This window comes from Schistocerca americana, unplaced genomic scaffold, assembly GCF_021461395.2.
Source record: "Schistocerca americana isolate TAMUIC-IGC-003095 unplaced genomic scaffold, iqSchAmer2.1 HiC_scaffold_51, whole genome shotgun sequence".
NCBI lineage: Eukaryota > Metazoa > Arthropoda > Insecta > Orthoptera > Acrididae > Schistocerca > Schistocerca americana.
Genome location: NW_025726247.1, coordinates 1479412 through 1500035, shown reverse-complemented (window position 1 = coordinate 1500035; position 20624 = coordinate 1479412). Strand labels below are relative to the sequence as shown.

General features: G+C 40.8%; 1 protein-coding gene across 1 annotated transcript in view; it reads left to right on the top strand.

Annotated features, from left to right (window-relative positions):
- Positions 1 to 20624, top strand: part of LOC124585878 (molybdenum cofactor biosynthesis protein 1-like) — a 40533-nt gene that overhangs the window by 2283 nt on the left and 17626 nt on the right. The window contains exons 2-3 of the mRNA XM_047131401.1: positions 7057 to 7202; positions 15997 to 16082. Of these exons, the coding sequence (XP_046987357.1) occupies positions 7057 to 7202; positions 15997 to 16082 (232 nt within the window). The remainder of the gene's footprint in view (positions 1 to 7056; positions 7203 to 15996; positions 16083 to 20624) is intronic.

The following is a 20624-nucleotide window of genomic DNA, read 5'->3' as shown; positions in this document are numbered from 1 at the left end:
AGTGGCCGAGCGGTGCTAGGCGCAACAGTCTGGAAACGCGCGACCGCTACGGTCGCAGGTTCGAATCCTGCCTCGGGCATGGATGTGTGTGATGTCCTTAGGTTAGTTAGGTTTAAGTAGTTCTAAGTTCTAGGGGACTGATGACCTCAGAAGTTAAGTCCCATAGTGCTCAGAGCCATTTGAACCATTTTTGACTATTACAGCCCCATCTATCACAAAGCGAAAAAAGTGGTCCAGCTAAAACATTCATATTTCTTTACGTACTACATGAATATGTAATAAAAAATGGGGGTTCCTATTTTCAAAAAATGCAGTTGATATGAGTTTGACCTATGGCAGTGCCATCTAGCAGGCCAAGGTTTCTCCCTTCAAGCTAGATGAATTTCGTTCTTTGTAGTTTTTTCATTTGATGCTTATTTCGTGAGATATTTGGCCCGGTCACTATCAATGGACCACCCTGTAGAAAGCTGTGGATTGCTGTGTTATAAAGGTTAAATTATGTGTTTGTATTGGTAGCACTGTCGAAAATAGTATCGTATCTTTTCATAGTATAAACATGCTTTGTATATCGAAGTGCTAACGTTTTTCCGAGGAAAAGTGACGAATAAACTGGTAAATCTCTCAAAAAGTATGACTCCAAAATGAAGTGTTTTTAAGAAATGTGGGTTTCATGGTAATAAATTTTTGAATAAAGAGAAACATTGTGTTCAGCATGTGGTGTGTGAAGTTACAGACAATGAAATACTGGCAAACTCATGAGTATCTAGCGAAACACCCATTAGTGCTTCGAAGATTAAAATGAAACATAGTGATAACACAGTTATCTCAAAACAAAACTCATGTAAATGGTAGGTTAGGTTATATTCTGATACATTTACACATCCTAACAGGGGTGTTATTTGAATGTGTGTGCTGTATGTATGTGGAGGGCCAGTTAGTTTACATGAAGACATTGAGGTATCAAATGGACTAGCCAGGAAACTTACCATTAATTCTGCCATTTGTAAATACACTCATTCATTTTGGAATTCTGATAAGTGTAAAGATGATTATTTTGACATAAATGTTAGGTGGTTTTATGGATTGAGAGCTATTGGCAAAGGACACACTGCAGCAGAAACAATGTGTGTCGTGATGTATATGCCACGCCCACTTTGTAAAATGGACAAGTATGCAGGATTTATTGGAGCTGCTGTGAAATCCACTGCATGTGAGTCAATTAAGGGTGCTACAAATGAAGCTGCTGAAATAAACGATGGTATGATTGTCATATCAGTAGCTTTTGGGGCACTTGGTAGAAGCGCAGCTGCAGTTCTAAGAATTCTGTTGCTACAGTGACCAGTGTTGATACTGGAAAGCTAATAGATTTCCAGATTTTAACCAAACATTGTTATAAGTATAAATCAGGGAATGAAGAAGGGCATATCTGTGACAGAAATTATGAAGGACAACTAGTCGTACGGAGGCCTGTGCAGCTGTTGAAATTTATAATCGATCTGTAAACTAAAGGGGAGTGTGTTACACTAAGTTCTTAGGTTATGCAGACTCAAATGCATATAACAGTGTAGTAGCCACTCAGCCTTATGGTGAGAAGCTTATCACAGAACTGGAATGTGTTGGTCATGTCCAGAAGAGGATGGGTACCAGATTGAGGAAGTTGAAACAAAGTTTGAGATACAAGAAACTTTCAGGTGGTAAGACCATAAGAAGCAGGCTGACAGACAAAATGATTGATCAACTACAACAGTATTATGAGATTGCCATAGAAATAATACTGATGATTTGTTGAAAATGAAGCAGGCAGTATGGGCTACCTTCTTCCAGAGACTGTCAGCTGATGATAAACCAGTACACCATCTTTGCCCTCCTGGATCTGGTTCATGGTGCAATTACCGCAATGCCCAGTACTCAAACAGGTCATACAGCCACATACATTCTATCCCAGCAGCAGTTGTGGATATCATAAAACCTGTTTACAGAGACTTGGCAATCCTGAATTATTGAAGAAGTGTCTGCATTGTCAGACTCAAAATCCCAATGAGTCGTTCAATAATCTTATAGTGTCAGTGTTGTCGTAACTGCCATCTGCGTCATGTCTGCTGTGCAGCGAGCTACGCTAATATAAGTATTAACTCTATTTTTCTTACTTGTCACTTCTTCTTCCGTGTGTTTTTGCTTTTAGGAAGCTTTAATTGTCGAGTGCTAGTAATAGTGTTCCATAGATTTAGTGTTTGTTTTGAATACAGTCAGAGAGAGTCCTTTTAGTAAGCCATAGTGCCAGTAGTGCTAGTGTTTGTTTTCAATACAGGCCAGAGACAGGTAGTGCTATTTTCATTGTTTTCTACAGGAAGTGTCTAGTAACCACAGTTTAGTCAACTATCAGCCGCCTTTAGTGAATTAGCAGTCTAGTTATAAGTTGATTAACTCTCTACAGTAAATTGATTTCTTAGGATGGATAGGATGTGTGACTGCTGTGTACGGACACAGGAGGAGCTGGCCACTGTTCGCGAATAGCTGAACGTGTTGATGGCATCGGTTAGCTGTCTTCAGGCTGCTGCCTCGGAGTGTAGTGGCAGTGGGGAGTCTGGTGCTTTGCATGGTACACCCCAGGTGTTACATGCTTCACCCACTGACCCTTCTGTCGACACATCTTTGCGGGTACCGGGCGCGGTTGGGCCACCCTCTTCCCAAGGGGAGTGGCGGGTTCAGCGGCATTCGCGGCGCACGAGGCAGAGGGTCAGTGTGGAGGCTGGCTGTGTGGCATCGCCCGTTCTGCCTGTGAGTGGACATGTGGCCACTTCTTCAGCAAGGTCCGAGCAGGCACATGGGGGGAGGGGTTTATTAGTTATTGGGAGCTCCAACGTTAGGCGGGTGATGGAGCCGCTTAGGGAAATAGCGGAACAGTCGGGCAAGAAGGTCAGTGTTCACTCTGTCTGCTTGCCGGGGGTCTCATCCGAAATGTGGAGGAGGCTGTGCCGGCAGTGATAGAGAGCACTGGGTGCACCCGACTGCAAATTGTTGCTCATGTCGGCACCAATGACTCCTGCTGTCTGGGTTCAGAGGTCATCCTCAGTTCGTACAGGTGGTTAGCGGAGTTGGTGAAGGCGGAAAGCCTCGCGGGGTGGAATCTGAGCTAGCTATTTGTAGTATTGTTCCGAGAACCGATAGTGGTCCTCTGGTTTGGAGCCGAGTGGAAGGCTTAAACCAGGGACTCAGACGATTCTGCGGAGATCTGGGGTGCAAATTTCTCGACCTCCGCTATCGGGTGGAGAAATGTAGGGTCCCCCTGAATAGGTCACACGTGCACTACATGCAGGAAGTGGCTACAAGTGTAGCGGAGTATGTGTGGAGTGCACATGTGGGATTTTTAGGTTAGAGAATTCCCTCCCTAGGCCCGACAAGACACCTCCTGAGATGCGGCAAGGTAGGAGTAGACAAAATGCAACAGGGAATAACAATATTAATGTGCTAACAGTAAACTGCAGGAGCGTCTATAGAAAGGTCCCAGAACTGCTCTCATTAATAAATGGTCACAATGCCCACATAGTACTAGGGACAGAAAGTTGGCTGAAACCCGATTCAAATAGTAATAAATTCTAAAATCAGATTGGAATGTATACTGCAGAGACAGGCTGGACAGTGAAGGGGGAGGCATGTTTAAAGTGATAAGAAGTGCAATAGTATCGAAGGAAATTGACGGAAATCCGAAATGTGAAATAATTTGGGTGAAGGTCACGGTTAAAGCAGGCTCAGACATGGTAATTGGATGTCTCTATAGGCCCCCTGGCTCAGCAGCTATTGTGGCAGAGCACCTGAAGGATAATTTGGTAAATATTTCGAGTAGATTTGCCCAACATGTTATAGTTCTGGGTGGAGATTTTAATTTGCCGGATATAGACTGGGAGACTCAAACTTTCATAACGGGTGGCAGGGACAAAGAATCCAGTGAAATTTTTTAAGAGCTTTATCTGAAAACTACCTTGAGCAGTTAAACACAGAACCAACTCGTGGCGATAACATATTAGACCTTCTAGTGACAAACAGACCCGAACTATTTGAAACAGTTAACGCAGAATAGGTAATCAGCGATCATAAAGCGGTTACTGCATCGATGATTTCAGCCGTAAATAGAAATATTAAAAAAGATTCGAAAATTTTTCTGGTTAGCAAAAGTGACAAAAATCTGATTCCAGAGTACCTGACGGCTCAACACAAAAGTTTTGTTTTAAGTACAGATAGTGTTGAGGACCAGTGGACAAAGTTCAAAACCATCGTACAATATGCGTTAGATGAGTATGTGCCAAGCAAGATCGTAAGAGATGGAAAAGAGCCAGCGTGGTACAACAACCGAGTTAGAAAACTGCTGCGGAAGCGAAGGGAACTTCACAGCAAACATAAACATAGCCAACACCTTGCAGACAAACAAAAATTACGCGAAGCGAAATGTAATGTGAGGAGGGCCATGCGAGAGGCGTTAAATGAATTCGAAAGTAAAGTTCTATGTACTGACTTGGCAGAAAATCCTAAGAAATTTTGCTCTTATGTCAAAGCGGTAGGTGGATCAAAACAAAATGTCCAGACACTCTGTGACCAAAAAGGTACTGAAACAGAGGATGATGGACTAAAGGCCGAAATACTAAATGTCTTTTTCCAAAGCTGTTTCACAGAGGAAGACTGCACTGTAGTTCCTTCTCTAGATTGTCGCACAGATGACAAAATGGTAGATATTGAAATAGATGACAGAGGGATAGAGAAACAATTAAAATCACTCAAAAGAGGAAAGTCCGCTGGACCTGATGGGATACCAGTTCAGTTTTACACAGAGTATGTGAAGGAACTTGCCCCCCTTCTTGCAGCGGTGTACCGTAGGTCTCTACAAGAGCGTAGCATTCCAAAGAATTGAAAAAGGGCACAGGTCATCCCCGTTTTCAAGAAGGGACGTCGAACAGATGTGCAGAACTATAGACCTATATCTCTAACGTCGATCAGTTGTAGAATTTTAGAACATGTATTATGTTCGAGTATTATGACTTTTCTGTAAACTAGAAATCTACTCTGTATGAATCAGCATGGGTTTCGATAAAGATGATCGTGTGAAACCCAGCTCGAGCTATTCGTTGATAAGACTCAGAGGGCCATAGACACGGGTTCCCAGGTAGATGCTGTGTTTCTTGACTTCCACAAGGCATTCGATACAGTTCCCCACAATCGTTTAATGAACAAAGTAAGAGCATATGGACTATCAGAACAATTATGTGATTGGATTGAAGAGTTGCTAGATAACAGAACATAGTGTGTCATTCTCAAAGGAGAGAAGTCTTCCGAAGTAAGAGTGATTTCAGGTGTGCTGCAGGGGAGTGTCGTAGGACCGTTGCTATTCACAATATACATAAATGACCTTGTGAATGAGATCGGAAGTTCACTGAGGCTTTTTGCGGATAATGCTGTGGTATATCAAGAGGTTGCAACAATGGAAAATTGTACTGAAATGCAGGATGATCTGCAGCGAATTGACGCATGGTGCAGGGAATGGCAATTGAATCTCAATGTAGACAAGTGTAATGTGCTGCGAATACATAGAAAGAAAGATCCCATATCATTGAGCTACAATATAGCAGGTCAGCAATTGGAAGCAGTTAATTCCATAAATTATCTGGGAGTACGCATTAGGAGTGATTTAAAATGGAATGATCATATAAAGTTGATCGTCGGTAAATCAGATGCCAGACTGAGATTCATTGGAAAAATCCTAAGGAAATGCAATCCGAAAACAAAGGAATTAGGTTACAGTACACTTGTTCGCCCACTGTTTGAATACTGCTCAGCAGTGTGGGATCCGCACCAGATAGGGTTGATAGAAGACATAGAGAAGATCCAACAGAGAGCAGCATGCTTCGTTATAGGATCATTTAGTAATCGCAAAACAGTTACAGAGATGTTAGATAAACTCCAGTGGAAGACTCTGCAGGAGAGACGCTCAGTAGCTCGGTACGGGGTTTTGTTGAAGTTTCGAGAACATACCTTCACCGAGGAGTCAAGCGGTATATTGCTCCCTCCTACGTATATCTCGCGAAGAGACCATGAGGATAAAATGAGAGAGATTAGAGCCCGCACATAGGCATACCGACAATGCTTCTTTCCACGAACAATACGAGACTGGAATAGAAGGGAGAACCAATAGAGGTACTCAAGGTACCCTACACCATCAGGTGGCTTGAGGAGTATGGATGTAGATGTAGATGTAGATCAAAAAATGTTTTTCTTGTAATGAAGACACTAAAGTGGGGGTCAGTCATGCTGTTATTGCTTTTAATGATGGCAACATTGGTAGCGTGAAAGTGCTACAACATATGGGAATTAATTCTGGAGCAAACTGCATCAGAGAATTTGAATGGATGGACAAGGTTTGCACTGGTAAAGCAGAGTATGCAGCACAGTTGGCCACTACGGAGTCCAGAAAGAAGAAAACAAGAAAAAACTTAAAAAAGATCAAGAGGATGATATACAGTATGGTGCAGGGTGCTTCTGAGTGACTAAAAATAAAATGTTAAGCATATATTGAGTTACAGTCTATTAAAACTTTAAAAACTCTTCCTGAAAATTTACATTTTCTCTTGCATTTTTCCCTAAATCTCAGAAACTACTTCGAGTAGCGAATTCAAATTTTCAGGGAGTAATAACATATGTATCCTGAGTCTTCTGAACTAAAAGAAGAACATAATGTTATGTACAAATAAAATTATTTAGAATAACATACAAAAAAGTACACAAAATTTTAACTGTGTAATTAAACAATTGTATTTCCAAAAGCAGTGGCTGAAATGCAATTATTGTAAGACTCAGAACATATAGTTTAATGTCCTGTAAAAGTTTCTTGTCAATGGCTACAGTTGTTCCTGAAATACGGGGAAGTTAAGTCACCAAATTTAACATTGTCAGGATAGGGCGTTCAAACTCCCCTTAATGCACATTTTCTCCTTCCTCCACTTGGTGAGCAACACATTTATAGTATTTTCACAACAGCAGTAGCTATTTTCTTACAATTTCTTTTTGCAGGCATACCATGTCCCGGGCTTCAAGGGACATGTGGGATTTATTACCTCAATGAGTGAACACTTCTGTGGCATGTGCAACCGTTTACGGATAACAGCTGATGGCAATTTGGAGGTGTGTCTCTTTGGGAATTCAGAGATATCTCTCAGGTGAGTGATGAAACATAGAATAATCGTGTCCAAGTGAAAATTCATGCGAGGAAACCATAAAATTACTAGAAGACTGACAGACTGGTCAGTATTTTACCTTCAGGAGGTGAAATTCCAAAACTTCTTATAGACACATTCGTTCCACTTGTCCTCACATTAGTCGTGGAGTCCGAGTGACCTTTCAGACCTTCAGAAACTTATCCCTCTTTCCTCTCTCATGAAGGAACTGATAGTTCCAAATGCTGAGTATAGAATAATACTTTCAAACTGTTTGCCATGCACATTAGGTATGTGGTTGGTATATGGAAGAGATAAACTGCAGTTAAATCCAGCAGGTATGAAATGAGTAATCTTTTCTTGAAGTTTTCAGCTTGCACCCTCCTCCCTCCCAGACATACAAACCAGATACCTCTAGCTAAATAATTTGTGAGTATATATAATTTGCCTCTGTCAACATCATGTTACACTAACCTATTTGTGAGATTAAATTAAAGGAAAGTAATCAGAACTGGAAATTATGTAAAGACATTTTTAGCTATGTCCCTATGTTTAATAAAGTTAACACAGTATTTCTGTCCATGTGATGGTAACTATGATTTGCCAGCCACCGTTGCCGAGTGGTTCTAGGCGCTTCAGTCCAGAACCGCGTGACTGCTACAGTCGCAGGTTTGAATCCTGCCTTGGCTCAGATGTTAAGTCCCATAGTGCCCAGAGCCATTTGAACTGTGATTCATGATTATCAGAGTCTATATGTTCCAAATAAAAATCGGAACTTCATGTGTATAAATGTACAAATTATTAGACAATGGGACCAACAACTGACACTTTTAAATTGATGACTAGACTAAGAGATTAATAATAGGAAAAAAACTGCAAGATACTTGGCGATAAGTTTGCTTCAGGACAAGGTAAGGGGGGTGAGGGGTGGGAAGAATCAGCTCTCTCTTTGTGAGCATACCAGAAATCCTTTATCAACCGAAGGTAAAATAAGATGTAAAAATACAGGGTCAAACAATTAATTTAAGTATCTTAAAAACCAAATGACTAATAAAATTAGAAGCTAAGAAAAATAAGTTCGTAGTAAGTAGGGTGAAACACAGGGGGCTGCAACATATTGCCGTTGTTGTTTGACTTGTCTATCAAAGAAAAAAGAAATGGATCAAAACAAAATAAAAGTGAGAATGGAAATGTATCAGAAGCAAATAGGAATAAGCAAGGAACATATTCTTTAATAAAAAAAAAAAAAAAAAAAAAAAAAATGACATGTGAGGCAGATTTTCCTACAATTTTATGTTCAAAGCACAGCAGTCTGTGAAAGCAAAATATTTATGACATTGAAAAAAGAAAATCAGTGAGTGAAAACTGTGTGTAGGTGAATTGTGGTGAAAGACTGGATATTGTAACTTCTGTTAGGCTGCCCAGTATTAGTTCACTTGGTAGTAAAGGAGCAAGTTTGCAAGGGCAGATAACTGTTTGACTACGTAAAATAGAGTGGGAGTATCGAAAAGCTAGTCCAAGATAGGATGAAAAAGATAACAGCAACTTAAAAAATGAATTGATAAGTTACCATGAACCCCATTCCAATCTAGTGAATGCAGTGGTTGACAATATCTTGTGACATTCGCCTATAAGGCTCAAACAATAATTGCTAAATAAAATTACAAAATGTTGACAAGACTGTATCTAAGCTGTCACTCTCTTTTGAAACAAGGGTGTTTAAACCAACAAACACGCAGGAAAGCAGGGACAACTCGCACACTAGAGGAGGATGGGAAGTATCATTGAAGGAGTGAGCATAAACCGTGTGGAATATGTGTGGTACAAGTAATGATAGTAAAAAAAAGAAACTAAGAAGAGGAAGAGGAAAAGTCTTGATCTGAAAACAAGGGAATAAAAATTTGCCACGTGAAGAGACAATATGGTACTGTGCTGATGAGTGTGTACGAGTGGTGATATACAATATACATTGATAAAGGAACTTTGCATTGGGCCCAGAAGACCACGCAATGCTCTTCGAGAGATGTCCTCTACTATATATCTATGGAGAGTTAGGGGGTCAGTATACAACTCTCCAGGCTGTTATCAACTTCCAGAAGTTGAAGACACTGCTTCTCACTTGAGTAGCTCCTCAGCTGGAACTGCAAGCAGAGTGTACCCTATTCCAGTCCGTCCACTGAGCAGAATTTCCCGGCTCTACAAGGAATTGAACCTGATCCCTTTCTATGGCACACCTGTGGCATACTGACTGCATAGCTGTGGCAAGAGTCATAATATACACTTGTGAACAATTGAGTTATAACTATTCTGTTTAATGGGGAGAGAGTATGTATATTGCCACCGTGAACGAAACAGTTTAGTGTATCGTAAGTGGAATGTATTCAGACTTCGTACTTGTTGTGTGAGAGCGCAGTGTCTTAGACACTTGTAGTGTTTGTCTTAGCATGTACTAACCGGTGAGCCTTACTTTCTAGTATTTTTAATTATATATCATTACTGATGCCTCTGGCACTTTTGTGTTGCAATAGCAATAGCTTGCAATAGCAAACATTGAGTCAACCATGGTTTTTGGATTAGAAGTAGAGGTCAGCTGGGTTGACATTGGGAATAGAGTGATGGGAAGTGGACAATAAGCAGTTATATCAAAGGGTGCATTATTTGATATGTTAAGGTTAATTACAAAATGTGGATTGGAGAATTTTTCACGTTGAGCAGAAGTAAGTTTACAGGACCAGATGTCAAATTACACATGATCAGTGTGAATCCCTATAGTCAGCATGAACACTGGCACACAGAATAATTTATAGGTAGCCTTGCTGTATATAAAAAATCAGATTTGTGCTGAACTGTCATGAACAAACTGTCACTTCTCTGGAATAAATAGACTCTGATTTGTTAATTACATCTGTGTAAATGAAAAATATAGGAAAACATAGATTGCTGCTTACTGTAAAGGAGACATGTTACATTGTAGACAGGCACAATTAAAAAGGCACTTACACAAAGCTTTCGGCCACAGCCTTCATCAGCAAAAGAGATACAGAGAAACACACACATTCATACACACAGGCAAGCACATGTCACACACATATGACTGCCAACTCCAGCAGCTTGCCCCTAGCTGCTGGACTTGGCAGTTTTTTTTTCTCTGTGTGTGTGCGTGCGTGCGTGCATGCGCGGTGTGCTTGCTTGTGTGTTGTGCCTGTGTGCAACTTTGTTTTCTTTACGGTAAATAGTGATCTATCTTTCCCTGCACTGTTGATATTCCTACCTGGAATTTCCATTGTTTAATCAGTGTAAATAAGAAGGACACAGTTACATATATTCTGTCACTTGAAGACTAATACATGAAGTAAGTGGACATTATTTTTTATTGCAGAGGATCTTTGTCACCACTAATTATTAATTTTGTGTTCCAGTTAATTGGACATGGTTTCATCCTTTCCTGGATGTGCTCTTTTTGTTAAATCTTCCTTCAAATGATCTGATTTACTTCAAATTAATAAACCTGAGTATTCTGAAAAAGGAGGTGCAGCTTACAGCTGCAGTGTGACAGTTGATCACAGGGTGATTTTATCACTGCCATATCGTGGGTACCCATGACCCGAGACACTTATTCTATAAGGGTGTGTAGTCATTGGGCTTTCTAAAACCACAGTGTCAAAGGTGTACTGTGAGCAGATTTATTCAAGGAAAATACTACCACAATCAGCAGAGTGAACTGCTATGGGCAACAGGATATCATTGACAGGGGTTACCACTGACTAGCATGGCTTTAGCAGCGAACAGGTGGGCCGCAATGTAGCAAATGACTCACCAACTCAGTGACAGTCAATAAACAGTAACCATTCATGCCACTGGGAACTGTCACCTCTTTGTGGGATACAAAGATGCAATCTGCACACTGCTCGTCACAGTTACAAAGATTAGCATTGGTTCGGAACAGCACCAGGGGATGCTCGAAGCATGCAGGAAGGTCGTCTGTCTGATGATTTGCGGTACATATTGCCAAGGTGGCAGGGAGAAAAATAAGGAATGATCAAAAAACTTCCATTTTAAGGCTGCATAGTTCAGATCAGTATGCCACACACACACACACACACACACACACACACACACACACACACACACATACACACATATCCATCCGCACATATACCCTGCTTGTGTCTGTATATGTGCGGATGGATATATGTGTGTGTGTGTGTGTGTGTGTGTGTGTGTGTGTGTGTGTGTGTGTGTGCGAGTGTATACCTGTCCTTTTTCCCCCCTAAGGTAAGTCTTTCCACTTCCAGGATTGGAATGACTCCTTACCCTCTCCCTTAAAACCCACATCCTTTTGTCTTTCCCTCTCCTTCCCTCTTTCCTGATGAAGCAACTGTGGGTTGCAAAAGCTTGAATTTTGTGTGTGTGTTTGTTTGTGTGTCTATCAACATACCAATGCTTTCGTTTGGTAAGTTACATCATCTTTGTTTTTAGATATATTTTTCCCATTTGGAATGTTTCCCTGTATTATATTATATATCAGTGCTTTCCTCTCCAACAACTATCCTGCAGACCTTGTCCACAAACAGATCTCCCAAGCAATACATTCCTCCCCACCCAACAACAATGTTACTACCCCCAGACCACACAGAAGCATCCTCCTTGTCACCCAATATTATCCTGGCCTCGAATACATCAACTAATTACTCCGCCAGGGATATGACTTTCTCAAGTCAAGCTCTGAAATGAGATCATCCCTTGACAATATTCTCCCCACACCACCCAGAGTTGCCTTTTGCCGACCCCCTAACCTCCGTAACATCCTTGTCAAACCCTACAATATTCCCAGACCATCTTCTCTACCCAGCGGTTCCTACCCCTGTAACCGACCCCGATGCAAAACCTGCCCCATGCATCCCCCCACAACCAACTACTCCAGCCCCGCTACTGGTAAAACATACACAACTCAAGGCAGGGCCACATGTGAGACAACACGTCATTTATCAGCTGACGTGCCTGCACTGCACAGCCTTTTACATTGGCATGACGACAACTAAACTGGCTGAGCGCATGAATGGGCACAGACGAACTGTCCACCTAGGAGATGTCCAATACCCAGTAGCGGAGCATGCCCTCCAGCATAATTCTAGGGATCTAGGAACCTGCTACACCATATGTGCCATTTAGCTTCTCCCACCCAACACCAGTACCTCGGAACTGCGGAGATGGGAACTTGCACTCCAACACATCCTTTCATCCCGCCATCCCCCTGGACTGAACCTATGTTAACCAACCTCACTCCCATTTACTCTTTAGTCTTCTCCTCTTTCCCTTTCCTCTTTAGCCATTCACGCATTTTTTCATCCTACATAGTTGTGTTTATCTTTATACTATGTACCTCTTTACTTCTGTATTCATCCTCCTTGGTTTGAAGCTGGCACAGTAATTACAGTAGAATATCTTTGGCTTCCCTCTGACATCCATGCCTCCATCTTTGCTACCCTCCCTGTTTACCTTTCCCCTGTTGCTTCATAACCTGGGTTGTGAATAACTGAATCCACTTTCCCTTCTTCCCCTTTTTTCCCCTCTCTCCTCCCTGATGAAGGAACGAAGTTCCGAAAGCTAGGATACGTCAATTTTCTGTTCTGTTTTGTGTATGTATCGGCTGTACTGAGCTGAGGTAAGTACTGGCCAGGCCCTCTATCTCTTTGTTAGTATTTGTTTCATATATATAAACACACACATACACACACACACACACACACACACACACACACACACACACACAGGGTGATGCGTATTAACATTTAAAAACCTCCAAAGCACTGTAGATGACCCTGAGACAAGTAATTTAATACAAGACACATGGGATCACAAATGTTGGATACGATACAAATGTTGGGAAATGTGTCAAAAGCGAATGACAAATGTCACCAGATGATGTACCTTGCCATGCTTGCAGTGGTAGAGCCTCTTGGTCTGTCACACTTGATCATCCCAACCCAAGTCAAGTATTCATATCATTGTGGCTACGGACACACATGTGCGACTTAAGTGATGGCGTTCAGGATTTGAGTCTTGCATCTGGCAGGCAGTATTTTTTCATTGTGTTAAACAATTATGTATTTATATTGAAGTTTATTATTTTATTTACCGATCTTGCAGTTTCCTTGATTTCTTGCAAAGTACAGTACAATGAAAACCTACCATATTGCATAACAAGTAGATGAGTGTAAACTTCAGAATAGCATCATCGCCATTAAATGACCTTTGTTTTCCTTACTAACTAATGTCTGTAAACAAAAAGAGAAGTGACAGAAGCAAAAAACACAAAATCAGAACTGCTTTTGCTTGATTACAGCAGGGACAATAATTTTGTAACATCTACATTTACAACAGATCATATTTACAAAATGTTTTCGAAATTTGCTCTGTTTGCTCAAATGAAAGTATTGCACTGCTCAATCATTCCTTTACATTCAACCCCGACTGCTGCACATGCTGTGGGGTATGTCATCTGGTTACGTCATATGTTCAGTGTTTCTCACCAATTTTTGGGGGTATTTTGAAATGTACAAAAAGGCAAATGCGGAAAGTTATCACATTTTGCTGCACGTTACCTGCGTCACAGAAAAATAATGTATACAAATCTTCTCAGATTTGCCACTGAATAACTTTGTGCAAGCCTCACAATATTTCCCCAACACAACTGTTCGTCATCTTCAGGTAGTGGTGGGTCCTGTCATCACTGCTGCAAGATGTGGCTGGTGATATTCGCACAGCAGAATTGAAATTTGTCAGGCTAGAAGCAGGAGTACGAATGTGTGGACAGGCACTCCCAGTTGGATGGAAATGCCATTCATAGTAGCCTTCTGCTTATGTGTTGTGGGCAATGACTGCACTTCTGGACACTCGTGTGGTTAAAAGCTGAATTAACTCTCTGCAAGGTGCTGCATCAGGTTATACATCGGAGGATCTGGTTTCTACTGTTTTAATTTCATGGCAGTCAGTGCTGGATTCTGGACAGTGCTTAGTCAAAATTCCATATTCCTGTTGGTAAGATTGCCCACCGTATGGATACATGCCTCATTCTTAAAAACACAATCCTAGAGTGATGATGCTGAGGATAAAATTTCAGTCCTCTTGGGAAACATGTGGTGTCCTGTATTCAGGCAGTGCTCTGCTACCACTAATTTACTGGGTGGCATTTTTGTCAGCGCTGTTGAACACAGTGTTCTTGCACAATGTGAGGTGTCTGCCCTATATAAGGTTTCCCATAATGGCATCAGATCTTATATATGATCTGTGTTTTCTAAGGTCAAGATTGTCTTTAACTGAACACAAACAATTCCTTAGTTTTGCTGGTAGACGAAAAACACACTTGATTCTGTTTCTCTTAGCAATTATTTCTATTTTTGAAAACATGCCACAGAAATATGGCAAGAAAGCCATTTGCAGTGCTTGTCTAAGTATCTTCATTTACATCCCTACACTGAACTTGCTTTGCTCAGAACACATTGCAAATCTGTTTACAAGAATAAACATTCTGCTGGAACACTGTTCTTAGGTGTTACAGTTCACCAGGCAGACTGTCAGTATCTGAGATCACGTGTGCTCTATGTGCCAGGGAGTGTAAGACACTACCACATTGTGCAGGGTGACGGCAAATTTTGGACCGCAAATATAACTCTGCGTGTATCAGTTTGCAGTAGAGACTATGCCCCAGTGTTCTGTCAGCTTTTCTTCTGACTGTGACATCCAGGAATGGTAAGCTGCTATCTTTTTGTACTTCCACAGTGAACTGAATATTCAGATGGTACGAGTGCAAATGCTGCAGGAACATAGGTAGTGTCTGTATTATGTGGGCCACACCACAAATGTCTCTTCAGCATTCTGCCAGAAGGAGGAATGTTGGATATTTACTAAGGGAAATAGAGGATCTCCCATGGGAACACTGTCCACTTGATCAAAGTAGTTGGTGTTACATAAGAAATAGGATGAGGTATGCACATGTGTAAACAGCACCACAATTTCTTTCTCAAACTTGCTGCTAATAACCTCTAATTAGGGCTGCAGGGGCACTTTTGTAAGTAATGATATAACATTTGAGCTAACTAAAAGATCTGAAAGTTCTAGTTTAAGCATCTTCAGGTGTTCTATGAAATCCTCTGAATTCTAAATATGATGGTCATAGTCATCCACATGATAAATTTCAAAGCTGTCATGTGGAAATTGCCAGTTGCATCTTGCAGCAGTGATGGTGGGAATCACCACCACCTGAAGATGCCAAAATGTTGTGTCACTGAAATATTGAGGGAGGGACTTGCATAATGTTATCTGGTGGGGAACCCAAAGTGTTTTTGCAACAGATCTATCAGGCAAGTCTGAAAAGTCACATATACTCCAAGCAGTAAGTACCTGTTGTAAAATGGTCGCATTAGTGAGCTTGGCAATTAATTAACAGTTTATCAATAAATTTGGCTTCATTTTGCAAGAAATTGTGCTGTGTTCCAGTACTCCCTCTTCAACAAAACTAATGTCAGTTTCTGCTCCACCTCTTCAGCCCGAGATCCTATGTATACTCTTGAGCATTTGTGTAAGATACCTGTTTATTTATAAAAATAAAAGTAACTTCTATCATGACTTTCCCATTCTTGTCCAGTGGGTTTGTTACCCTGCTGTTGCCTACTGCAGACTACAAGATTACTGTTGAAGATTTCTGCAAAGTTTTTCTTCCTTTTTAGTGTACCAACATTTCACTGTGTGGTAATTGCCTGGTACTGTTTAACGGGTGTTTTAACTGTTGTTTCAGAGATGCAATACGAAGCAAATGCAGTGAGGATGACTTGCTTGCCATGATTGGGGCAGCAGTGAGAAGAAAGAAGAAACAACATGCAGGTAAGATACATTACAGCAAATGTAACTCTATAGATAGAAAAAAATTTCTGCTTAACAAGTCATAGCAAACATAAGAGCAAAATAGAACGAAAAACAACAGTGATAGAACCTGTGTTTTTTGTGTAAACTTGGATTTAATTTTTATTTAGTATTCATTCTGATTAATGCCCATTGGTCAACAGTACATTTCAGCCCTAGAATTTGGTTCTGCAAGGTCCACCAGATAACCATATATGGCTGTTGTAACTCCTTTATTGGACTTCAGAAGTTTTCCAGCAACAAATCTCTTTTTTTTCTTTCTTTCTTTCTTTTTTTTTCCTTTTTTAAAAAAAAGCTAAAATGCAGAAAACATCATAAAGGAAACACTCACAGAAAAGCATCAGTGTCCTTGAAACAATGGAAATTCCAGTAGGAATATCAACAATGTTGGAAAAGACAGATTACTACTTACTGGTGAAGGCTGTGGCTGAAAGCTTTATGTAAGTGTCTTTTAATTCTGCCCATCTGCAGCCTAAGGTATCTTCTTTATGGTAAGTAACAGTCTGTCTTTTCCATCATTATTCATTAGTGTTCTTCATTTTTATTGTTGTTTAGCAAGCATCATGTGGTATATAAGGGATGCGAATAGTGTCAGATGTTGAATCCTCACTCTGGAGGATATGAAGGTGCTGCATATTGGTGTGAGACAGCATTATCTGATGAGAGTTTGAAGAAACCTCATTGTGGGTGTCCATTTGGTCGCCTGGTTAAACCTTGCAACATCTGTATTTTTGGAGTATTTGGATCTGACAGTGGCCTGATGTTGGAAAGTAAGGGCATACTCATCATCAATGTTCCAGTTGACTACATCAGACCACTACAAGGGAGCATCACTGTGTAGTGTACTGAGTACATTGTAACCCGTTCACGTCTGTGACTGCCATCTGAGAACAAGTACAGTAAACTCTCGTGCAGCTACACTTTTGGCTAGCTAGATTGACACTTGACAAGTTTCAATTTGCGTGCACCTGGAGCCAAGCATTTGCTGGTGTTTTTTGGCAATCTACTGCTAATCAGTGCACTGGTGCGTGTCAAAAGTCCAAGTATCGTCAATTCGTGCATGTGTTGGTTGAAGCTCTAGTGTGTTTCTTATTCGTATTGCATGGTTTCATGCCACCTATTGGAACTCCTTGGAAGTACAGTACATACAGTATTGTTCTATGCAGCGCAACGTAGCCCTGTCAAAACCGACAATTAGAGTGCATTGCCTAACACTTTCCACTTGTTGTTGGTACATCAAAGCTGAGTGTTTAACAGTGAATGTACAACACCCTGTTGTGTTGCCACGTGGGCTTGGGTAGAACAGAGGAAATGGCATAGATGTATCGAATGCTTTCATTTGATGGCTGCCACAGCCTGGTTTCAAAAGTCAAAAGTTTGTCTAGTGCATCTCGAGTGTTGTCAAGTTATGCATCTGTGTGTTTCTGATTTGAGGTTTTGTGCTCCCACTATGTGCCTTAAAGTGTCCAGAGATAAAAGGGGCCAAAAACCATAAAGGACTCAGTCGAGTGTCTGTAAAAAGAACACTGAACGTGACTACGGGCATAAAACATAAAACGAATGTGATCTTGTTGGAAAAAGAGCTTCACACTTTGCAGAGAATTGATGCTGGTGAGCCACCCACAAAAGTTGCTGCAGAGTAGGAGTACAATTACTGATCGGAAGACAAATCGATCAGGAATTGAAAAATTTTGTTCCATCCAAGCATTGGGCAGCGCAGTGAAATCTTGAAAAACAATGAGAAAAGGTGCACATCCTCAGTTAGAAGAGGCATTATTTTTGTGGCACGAATAAATAAGAGCCAAATGTGTGTCAGTTTCAGGTCCTCTACTTTGTCAAAATGAGCTGATGAGCTGATTGAAGGAAAGAAGTAAGAATTCCTCGGAAGTAATGGCCGGCAGGATCGTTTCAAGAAGCGGCATGGCATTCATGAAATTGCCATCAGTGCCAAATCATTATCTGGGGATGAAGCTGCTACGCTGATTTTAAGAAGAAACTGCACACAATCATTGACAAAGGAGGTTATACTGGCAATCAACTTTACAAATGTGATGAAACTGAGTTGAATTACAAAATGATGCCAACGAAAACCCTTGCCTCTAAAGAAGAAGAAATGGCTTCCAGATACAAGAAAATCAAAGAAAGATTTACTGTCCTCACTTGCAGTAATGCCACTGGCAATCATAAACTGTGTCTTACTTTAATTGGCAAATCCAAAACACCAAGAGCATTTAGACACCAACCAACCAGCTTTGCCACTGAGGTACACGAATCAGTCTTAAGGCATGTATGAACAGTGCCATCTTCAGAGAGTGGTTCCAGGCAGAGTTTGTTCCAGCTGTAGTAAATTACATGGAAGGAAATGGACTTCCTTGAAAAGCGCTACTTCTTGTGTACAGTGCTCCTTATCACCCAGGTGATCTGCAAGATGGGGATATCAAAGTTGTATTTCTCCCACAAAATGTCACATCTCTATGTCAACCGATGGACCAAGGTATTCTTGAGGCGATGGAAAAACATTACAGACACAAGATGCTGGAATACTTAATAGGTGTGATTGATGCTCCAGATGATTTTGTGGAAGCTCTTAAAAAAATCGATGTTTTAAGTGTCATTCATTGATTGCTGAAGCTTGGAATCTAATTCCTCCAGTTCCTCTTGTTAGGTCTTGGAAAAAACTCTTAGATCGTAAGGCAACCTAAGTGGTGGGAAGGAGGAGGCAACACCGAAACTCAAGCTGACATAATTTTGGTGAATTTACTGGAGAAGCTGGTTGTAAAGACACACACTTCGAAGACATTGAAGAGTGGATGGAAAATGGCATTTTTTCATGTGACTGAGGATGAAATCGTCCAAATTGTGACCGATCATAAAGCGTCAGAAGACTATGTTTCTGATGATGAATCAGAGAAAAATATTCCTCGCACATTCTGTTACGATGTTATCCAAACTGCCCTGAAGTACATCAGCCAACAGGAGGAGACGATTTATCCTGAAATAGTTTGATTTCAACGTTGGAGATGTATTGTTGCAGCAATAGTTTCTCAAGCAAATAAACAAAACAAAAAAAGACATTTGTGACTTCGTTACCAAAAAATAAACTCTAATGAAGCATCCTAGAACTTCTATGTCCATAACTTAAAAAGTTTTTTTCTTTTTTAACTTTCTAGAAAGTTCCTCTAGACTGACTTTTCGTTCCTTTGAGTAATCTCTAGATTTGTTTCATAATTTGGTTCAGTAGTTTATTTTTTACTCAAAAGAGTAGGTAATAAAATTAAAACTAGTGTTGTTTCCTGCTGCCAAATAAGGGAGATTTTTTCTGTAAGAATGCAAAATAAACGAGCTTTGTTATACAGCATTTAAAAACTTTGAGTTTTCAATCATAGTTTGGTGCCTTTTAACATGTCAACACAATTTTTTCAGTAAAAAAGTGCAGGGTTATTTGCAACCGTATCAGTAACGTTTTACATACTCTACCCACGTTTTATGATTGTATTTCGCAATATTGATGAAATTTGTAGTGTTCACATGTGAAAACAGGGGGACTTTGATTTATCTGAAATTTTCGTTATCGGAACCGGCCACCTTCCCAATCATTTCGGATAAGCAGGAGTTCACTGTAATAGACTCCTTGCAACATGCTGTGTCATACAGCTAGGAGCAGCCAGACTATGGAATTGCTGTCCTGCGCATAGGCTGCCATTAACACCCAAGCAAATGACTGCATGTGAAGTGGTGCCATGATCGAGAAGTACGGACTGCTAATGAATGGTGTCACATTATGTTCACTAATGAGTCCCAGTCCTGCACTGCTCCAAATGACTATTGTGGAGAAGTTTGACAGTGACCCGGGGAGATTGGGAGAGGTCCCATTCTTCCACATTTTGGGGGAGGGGGGGGGGTCACAAAGCAGTCCCATGGTGTGGGGAGCCATTGGGTATGACTTCAGGTCACGGCTTGTAATGGCCGAGGGAACTCTGATGGTACAGCAGTGTGTAATAGTATTGTGGTGCTATTTTTCAACAGGCCAGTGCTTGTCCACATGTAGTATGTGTCTCTTTAAATTGTCTGCGTGATGTTGATATACTCCTGTGGCCAGCAAAGTCCCCATATCTGTCCCCAATAGAACATTATGGGACCAACATGGACGTCAACTCCATCCCACTGCCTGTATCCATGATTGCAATGTCCAGTTACAACAGTTGTGGATCACCTTTCTCAGGAGGGTATGCAGCAGCTTTACGACATCCTCCCGCACTGTCCAGGCCAGACAGGGTGCATTGCTGTATTGATAAGTGGGCTCAAACTGATAAGTTCTGTGTAAATTTGACTGTTTTGTTATCACTGAAATAACATCACATACCCTCTAAATTAGCTATGTTTCAATTTGTTTTCTCCCCACCTTCTGAGTGTCTCACTTTTTTTCAAGCAGTGTAATTTAAGACAGACATAAGAATATGAAAATGGGATGGCATATCACATTGCTATTCAACTATGCCCCTA